General features: G+C 38.9%; 1 protein-coding gene across 1 annotated transcript; it reads right to left on the bottom strand.

Annotated features, from left to right (window-relative positions):
• Positions 1-3,237: 3,237 nt before the first annotated feature.
• Positions 3,238-8,683, bottom strand: LOC139143377 (inactive phospholipase C-like protein 2). The gene is made up of 3 exons (XM_070713637.1): positions 8,487-8,683; positions 5,287-5,497; positions 3,238-3,995 (listed from the first exon to the last, which is right to left on the bottom strand). The coding sequence occupies exons 1-3, from the start codon at positions 8,508-8,510 to the stop codon at positions 3,553-3,555; spliced, it is 678 nt and encodes a 225-aa protein (XP_070569738.1). The 5' UTR covers positions 8,511-8,683; the 3' UTR covers positions 3,238-3,552.
• Between the last annotated feature and the right edge of the window lie 27 nt (positions 8,684-8,710).

Raw genomic sequence — 8,710 nt, 5'->3', positions numbered from 1 at the left:
ACAATCCTTTTCAAGTTTCTAATGGCGTACGTCAAGGGAGTATTCTCTCACCAAAACTTTTTGCTATTTATGTAGACCATTTAAGTAGTAAGCTACAGTCTGCAGGCGTAGGATATTAATGTTACTTAGCGATTTGTATAATGAATCATTTATTTTCTGCTGACGATCTGGCCTTGACTTGTCCATCTGTAAAAGTTTTACGGAAAATTGATCAACATTGTGAACACTATGGTAACGAGCTTGATATTCTCTTTCATACCGAGAAAACTGAGTGTATGGCCATTTTCCCGAAATCTTGGAAGCAGGGTAAAATTCCTCATGTATATCTGTATGGTAAATCTCTTAAATTTGTAAGTTCGAAGAACTATCTTGGCTACATTATGTCGTCCATTGTGATGGACGACGCAGATATGCAAAGACAGTTTCCGTAGTTTTTATGCGAGAGCTAATTTTATTGTTCGTAACTTTGGCCAATGCTCTCAGAAAGTGAAATGTGTCCTTTTTAAAAGTTTCTTGTACAGTTTTTATTGTTTGAACGTGTGGTGTAATTTTAGTGCTGAACAAATGTCAAAATTGAGGATAGCTTATAATAATGCCTTGAGGTTGATTTTTGATCTGAAGCGTGACGTCGGTATTAGTCACTATTTTTTTTTTTTTTTTTTTTTTTTTTTTTTTTTTTTTTAATCAGTCCGTCATCCAACAGGCGTTAGCCCAATTACAGGATGAGGTACGCATAACCCACTAACCCCCAATGGAGCACTGAGGAGTAAAGTGCCTTGCTCAAGGGCACAACACCGTGCTAGAGTCTCGAACTCACCATCCTCCGACAGTGAGTCCGTTACTCTGGACCTACTGGGTCTTGAACCGGGTCTCGAACTCACCACCCTCTGATAGTGAGTCCGTTACCCTAACCACTTGGCCACGGTGCCTCCCTATTTTGTGCCCAAGAACATCTTTAATTTTGCTTCACTCCACCGTAGACTGCTGTTTGCATTTTGCAAGCGTCTGTCCGTAAGTGATAACCCTGTTATCCGTACCTGTGTTCATTTTGACTTATATTTTCGTTCAGCATTTTGGAAACATTGTAGAAAGGTTCTTTATTAGGTTTTTACTCATATTTTAATTTTATTTATGTATCTATTTATTTTTTATTATGGGCATTTATGGTCTGAATTAAAGATTAATAATTAATAATAATAATAATAATAATAATAATAATAAGATTAATAATTAATAATAATAATAATAATCTACAGAAAAGGTCATGATTTTCATAACAAAAGGCGGGAAATTAGGCGATTGACGAGTAGATCCAGTGGCGTGATTGGCTGGAGTACGTTCTGAATACTAAGGGAGCCGTCATTATTTACGTCCTGGGGGGTCGGAGGAATTGCTTTAGTTTCGAGTAACCCCCCTGCCAACCATGACGTGTTTGAGTAACCCCCCTCTCTGCTACAGAAATTTTGAGTGACCCCCCCCAAAAAAAATTGGGAAAGTTAAATATCTATACAGTAAAATGGATTGCTGCTACGACAGACCCTGTACAGACCCTGATTAAACCCTGTGGTACAGGTCTGTGTCGGAAAGAGGTTCCATTGCTGTGACAGGGGCTGATGTATAGGTCTATATCCAGTGGTCTCATGACATGCAGTGTTCTCCGTAGGAGATTTTTACAAGAGGGCGAAGATGTGGTGCGAAATCACCACAAGCGACCGCGCAAGCTTTTGAAAAATAGAGATTAAAATGGTGTTATTTGGTGGCACTTGGGAGTATTTTTTCAGATTTTTTTCGTATAAAAAACTCAAAGGAACAGAAATCTGAGACAGTATTCCAAAACTTATATTCCAGTTCACTGATTTCAATGAAGATTACATTTTTTGAAAACGAAAAAATAGCGACAGACATACATTTATTCACATTTATTATTTCCTGCAATAAAAGATTGGTTTGTTGTCGAGGCATTCCACTTGTTTTAAACTTTATAGAATCAGAATTAGCTTGCTTTACACATTTTCCCCTAACGGTAACCTATACAATGTACAATATAGAAAGCAGACGTTTCTAATGAATAATCAGGCAAGTATATCAATCGTTAATCAGGAAATACTGAAAAATGCACTCGGTACTAGCCTCTAACATAAGGCTTGCCACGTCAAATAGCTGATCGATCATTCTCGTCTGAAGATCACAATAACGTGAAACACATAGTGTAATGAGATTTTAGTTTCTACTTGAAACCACCTGTATTATGATTGATATATATATATATACATATATATATATTATATGTGTGTGTGTGTGTGTCTGTGTATGTGTACATATACCGGGTATGAACATACATATCTCAAGCATACATATTGCTGTTCTTTACTATTATTGTTGTATTAATTCATAACTTCACTAAATGCTTCAGTACATGTCAACAAAATTGAGTAGCCCCCTTCTTGTTCTCCACTTTTGAGCAACCCCCTTGTAGCTTTCGTTTTTTTGAGTGACCCCCCTCAGATTCCTCCGACCCCCAGGCCATAAATAATGACGGCTCCCTAATTTATGTAATTTCTTATGCAAATGAAGAACTCCTAATATGGTTGATCAATCAGACTGTGCCATAGTGACATTCCCAGAAGAACGCCGTCGACGAATCATATACTTTCCCTCACTTCGAACGCGATTTCAGCAATATCATTGGTCGCACGAAGTGGATTTGGAGAGACGTCCTGTGCCTTCGATGATCTTTTCTAAAGCTTTTGATGCTGTTGAGCGTCACAGACTTAGGTATATACTCTTACAGGGTGAGTGGTGTTAAGGGGAAAATGTTCAAAAATTTGAATTCCGTCTATAAAGAAGTCAAATCTTGTGTACATACAAATATAAAATATTTAGAGTAATTTAGTCGCTTTGGGGGTGTCAGACAAAGATGTTTTCTCCCGTCCATTGCGGTTTTCTTTTTCCATAAACATGTTTACATACAATGTACAAAATAGTGTCCAACGTGGTATTCAACTCGCTACTGATCTGACTGAAATATGATGTTTACTATTCGCTTGTGATGTGGTACTTTTTCAGACAATTATTGGCTTACAGCGCCTTTTAAATTGTTTGAATCGTTATTGTATAAAATGAAAACTGACTGTGAATTTGAAAACGACGAAAGTTGTTGTATTTAAAGCTTGCAAAAGACGAAAAGCGGGTTTTCAATGGAGAAAGAGATAATGTATCTTATTTAAGAAATCGGTGTTGTGTTTTCTTGTAGACTTTATTGGTCTTTGGCATTGCATTTCTCTACAAATCCGATACACTCGCAAACATTGTAAAATTTCATGCATGGTCAACAAAGAATTTTATGACGAGATGAGTTTTTTGCAAGTATTAATTGTTAATGTACACTACTCCAAGTTGGTATCTAACTCTTATTTTGTGCGTTCTTGATATTTTTTATTTAGAACACATTTGATACTTGGCCATTCTCTCACTGTGTTGTAATTATGTCCAAAATCATTAATCGTAATATTCTTCAATACAGTACAGTGAGTTCTTCAGAAATGTCCGACTTTAGGCATTGGCCAACAGCGGCGAAGTCTCATCGCTGTCCTGCTCATGGTTCTCGGCCTTTCCTTCCAAAGCCTCGACGGTAGCTTTGAAATCCGTGGAGAATTCCTCCACCGTCTTCTTGATGTCTTCGGCCACCTTGGGCACTTTCTTGAATTCATGGATGTTGTCGTTCGCGTTCTTCAACGACCCGGGGATTTGTAACGGCGTTAGTCCCGAGTCCTTGATGGAGTTGATGATATGGGGCGCCCGTTTGTCGAGTATATCCTTGGCGCGCGATACAGCGTCCGGTAGTAATTTCACTAACTCAGTAGCAGTGTCCCCGATCTTGTTCATGGACTCTTCAAGTCTTGCACCGATGTCTTCAACATTCTGGTCCCGTTCCTTGCTTTGTCCAGTTGTGAGAACAAACTTTGGTCCATTTTCCATTCGCAACTTCAAGTTCGCTGCACGAAAAACAAAGAGAAGACTGTGATTGAAGGACCGGCCGACTGTCATTCAACTTGAAAGCATTTTCGGCAATCCTGAGAAAAACTCCGACTAGCACGATAACGTGTGGTATGGAAAGGTAGATAAAAAGAGATTGTAGGTTGCTTCAATAGTTTTCCATATTATACATTGATAATCTTCAAATTTGGAGCCGTTTTGACGGGTTAGGCCGAATGTGAAGAAAGAAAAACCCTTTTCAAACAAAACCGTGGTGTATGCCCTGGCGTAACACGAATATGCCACGACTTCTGGTGCAAAATATCAACGCGTATACACGCAGGGATGAGGCGTCACCGATCTGATCCACAGAACGAAAGAAACATGTATCTGCCAAGAAGCAATACAACTAGTGGCATACATATGAACAAACAAACAACGCCAAAAATCATAGAAGACGCATGCGCACATAATTGACAACACAAGTAGACAACCTGACTGGGAATGCTTTGTAAGAGAGGTGTGTCGCAGATCAGAGTGACTTAAAATTACTGTATCACGTTATGAAATGGCTTTCACCTCTATATCCATCTCTGTGATGGAACAATTGTGCGACAATATTGGTAATTTTGTCTTATTTTTCAGCGTGGCTGTCTAGTTTGTCTTTGATTCTGTTGTTATTGTTTGTTCGTTTGAACTGGTAACGGTTTTCGTCGATTCACTATTTTGTTGTTATTCATTATTTTGTTTTTATTGCTCTACCGTAGTTTTGCATGTTGGTTGATTGATTAGTTGTGGATTCTTATTCTGGGTTGTCCTTTCATCTTCTTGAGAATTTTATGGGAACAAGTTAGACCAATTGAATTGAATTTTCAGGATGTACACATACCGAAAGCTCAAAATTATCATCAACCACGTGACAATGAGAAAACAGCAGCAGTAAACTGTCCATTAATTATAATGGTAACAATAACATGCACAGTCTAACAATACAAGTTATGCCACAACCACAAAGAAAGTATTATACACTGCCGTATATTTCAACCTGTACCTAACTGGACGAACGAGTTCATTTTACCTAACGATGGCGCCCTCTCTGGGCAACCTGTCCGCAGCTTTGCCGTTATAAAAAGAAGCCGGACCTCACCACAACCATGTTCTCACTGCCAGTGTCACTACATACGTCAGATTGCTAGCATCAATTAGGAGAGATCCGTTTTGTTATCTTGGGGAGGGGGAGGCGATGTTGTAAACATGATATCTGAGGGAGGGGAGGCGATGTTGTAAACGTAAAAACTTAATTTCACTCACGGAATCTTTCCTTCACTTCCAAGACAGTTTCCTTCAGGCTGTCCTTGCCGTCGTGCCCAGCGGCTTTCTTAAACTCGGTAACTGCATTCTCAAAGTCGGTTCGCATCGAGACAGCATCGTTGAATGGAGAAGCAGCCTCGTTGAAAATATCATCTATGTTGTTGATTTTAACGGACTTGATCTTCAATTTATCCTCCTTCTCGTCTTTCTTCTAACAAAAAAACAGAAGGGTGAAAAATTGTGAGCAACACAGAAACGTTCACTTTTGCGGGCTCAATTTATGTCTCAATAATTTGCATGTCATACATCGATACATCATACAAGGTAGGTAAGCCACTTCACAGATGTGGTGGCGCAATTTTTTGCTTGGCATCAAGAAAAAATCAATGCTTGGAATCCGTATAAAGATAAGCGAATTTCTCCAACTACTATTATACGACGTTGTTTATAAACAAGGACAGGGAACCATCAATGCATGATGGTGATACGAGCAAACGTCTAGCTGGAGTGAACAATAATTGTCACATTTCAAGTAAACTTTTCAGCAATTTCAAGTAAATTTTACGCCGTCTAAATAACATTTGCGATGACGTTTGAAGTACACTAGTACATTAGTCACTATTCATGAACCGTGCGCGTTTTTTAGCAAAAAAACTATTTCGAAACCGACAAAAATATTTCAAAATCTGCAGGGAAGAAGAAGAAGATGATGATGATGATGATGATGATGATGATGATGATGATGATGACGATGATGATGATGATGATGATGATGCCGTAATAAATAAAATTGAAATACTGAAAGGTTGAAATATTTAAAAAATTAATAATTCCATTTAGTCACACATTTTTTCATTTAAATTAGAATCTTTAATGTTCAAAATTTTACTTATGTGTTATTGTACGATGATAATGTGAATATTTCATTCACTGCATGAACTTGAAATGAATGGCTTTATATATTGATTTTAATTTACTTTCGTGAAAAACAGCGAAATTTCATAGTTCGTGAAATCAAGCATGGTGACGCCATCTTGTTTCTTTAATACTTTGATTATGCCAGAATTAAAAAATTCCTAATGCAAAAGTATAACAATGGCTACAATTTTTCTGATCGTACACCCTTAAGCAAACAATATTACAAACATAAAATTTTGATACTTTTAAGTATTTTTAATTTTTGTATTAACCCCAATCTCTTGTTTTACATTTTATGATATTGAAGTATTCAGTATTCGGCCTATCAACACAATCTACATATGTGTTTTGTACACTTATATTGCTGTCAGTTGCATTTCATATGCATTCTTGTTATACTCCCTACTACATGTTGAACTGTCCAGTATTCAGCTTGCCAACAGCCTATGTATGTGTCCTGTGCATTTGTATAATTGACAAATGACTTTCAGTCTGGACTCTAATTCAATTATCACCAATATTTATACATACAGACTTTGTCGACATACTGAATATTGTGTGTTTGAGCATGCTGCAGGGAGACAGCAAGAAACTGTAGTTGATACATTGCATAGAAATATTTTTTCATTGAATTACCTCCCAAACTGTGGAATACAGAAATGTAAAATCACAGGGAAACAAGATATTTTCAGGTTCCCCTGAGCAAAACTTTCAAGTCCCCCGCTACTGTCCCAGGAATTTTTAAATCCCCTACCCATCAGTATTTGTGAATGCAGCCTAATTCGTTAGGGTATAAAGGTGATATCTTTGCCCATGCCCACTTTACACGTCTAAGGTCCAACAAACGGAGAGAGAGAGAGAGAGAGACAGAGACAGAGACAGAGAGACAGAGAGACAGAGAGAGAGACAGAGACAGAGAAAGAGTGAGAATTCACCCGAAGCGCATAGAAACAAACGAACCACGAGAAACATAGACCCAGTGTATCACCAAGTGGATAAGAATTCAACACAGCGAAGTGTCATGGTATCTAAAATAGACCAGAAGCCAGCTGTGAGCTGACCTTTGAACTACTAACCTTACATGAACTTTCGCTCTCGGTTAGCGAGAAAACAGCCAGTATAGGGCCCCGGATGGACTTTCATTATTCAACCGAACGAAAAAATACTATGATTGCTTTTGACCTTCGATTGTACCTGCCAACACCTCGACTTGACCAAAGACCGTTCTATGAAATATGTGACGCACATTTTGTTTTCTTTCACTTTCATGTGTTATGGCCACATAATGGGGGCGGACCACGTCCGCTATTGAACGGTCTGAAAGAATCGAAAAATAGAATCACTATGGGGTTTTCCAACACAGAACGAGTCTCAAGATATTGTCCCATCCTGGATAACTCAACCATCTTGGGTGACTCAATTGGACACCTGACGACTGGAATAATTTAAAGGATTAGAGAATAAGTATGGAAGACCGGTCACCGGGTCACGACATGCGACATGCGAGATTTTCAAACTGCGATCTGCGGTTAGGGTTAGGGTTAGGGTTAGGTCGCAGATCACAGTTTAAAGACGCAGGTCGCATGTCGCAGGTCGTGACCGGTCTTCCATAGAATAAGATAAGTTGAAGAAAAATTAATATCTCCGTTCTTAAGTATCCTGCCTCTGTATTGGGTGATCACAGAGGGTAATTATATTCTGCTCATTCCTGCATCGTTAGATACCGTTGACGATTTATCTCAAATAAATCATTGGCGTAGAAGTAGGGTACGGTAGATCGATTCGGACTATATTAAGTACACTTTCGTACAGGTTGCATAGTCTTCTAAACGCCTTTCCAGTACGGTTATTCCGTCAAAAATTGCTTTGTGGAAAAGATATTAGTTTCTCGGTGAAGAAAAACGATAGGATTTCATTGGTACGCGATCTTGCAAGGTCGCCCATCCGCAACTACTTTTATACATCGTATATTGTCCTCCCCGACAATTCTGATATCAACTGTCAGTGCCGTACGTCTGAAACAACTTGTCGCACTGTCAGCGACGTATACCTTTTCCGATGCTGACAGGAAAATGTTTTGATGCCAGCAACATGGCAGTTTTGCTTCCTAAAGCTGATCTCTGTGTCAACGGGTCCTGAGAACACTGCTGTCAGGTTGTTGAAAGGCAAGTGCAAAACTTCATCTGAACGCTACATCACTGATTGAACTCAGTCTACCAGGAGTGACTGATATTATATGGGAACACAGAAAGAAAGCAACAGTCTTCAACAATCATACTCACGCAACAAGAGCACAGGCCTCCCATCTTGAAGTTAAGCTGAATGGCGATCCTCAGCTATTCTAAAGATGAACCAGAATTCTGAATCAGGAACGTGAGCCTGCGATCGAGCAGTGAAGCAGTGAGTGGGTGTGACATCATGCGCGCGCATGTCTGTTCGATGGCTGGGGAAATACGCGCGATTATTTTATCCGACTTCTGCATTCAGCCGTTAACCAAGACAATGA

Source organism: Ptychodera flava, chromosome 11 (assembly GCF_041260155.1).
Source record: "Ptychodera flava strain L36383 chromosome 11, AS_Pfla_20210202, whole genome shotgun sequence".
Classification (NCBI taxonomy): domain Eukaryota; kingdom Metazoa; phylum Hemichordata; class Enteropneusta; family Ptychoderidae; genus Ptychodera; species Ptychodera flava.
This window is presented reverse-complemented; position numbering and strand designations above follow the sequence as displayed.

What these genes read in the sequence shown, in the direction of transcription:
- LOC139143377 (XM_070713637.1), bottom strand. Translation starts at nt 8,510, where the DNA reads ATGGGAGGCCTGTGCTCTTGTTGC. An exon ending in GAGGCCTGTGCTCTTGTTGC is followed by an intron (nt 5,498 to 8,486) that starts GTGAGTATGATT and finishes TTTTTTTGTTAG; the next exon opens with AAGAAAGACGAGAAGGAGGA. An exon ending in GGAAGTGAAGGAAAGATTCC is followed by an intron (nt 3,996 to 5,286) that starts GTGAGTGAAATT and finishes TTTTTCGTGCAG; the next exon opens with CGAACTTGAAGTTGCGAATG.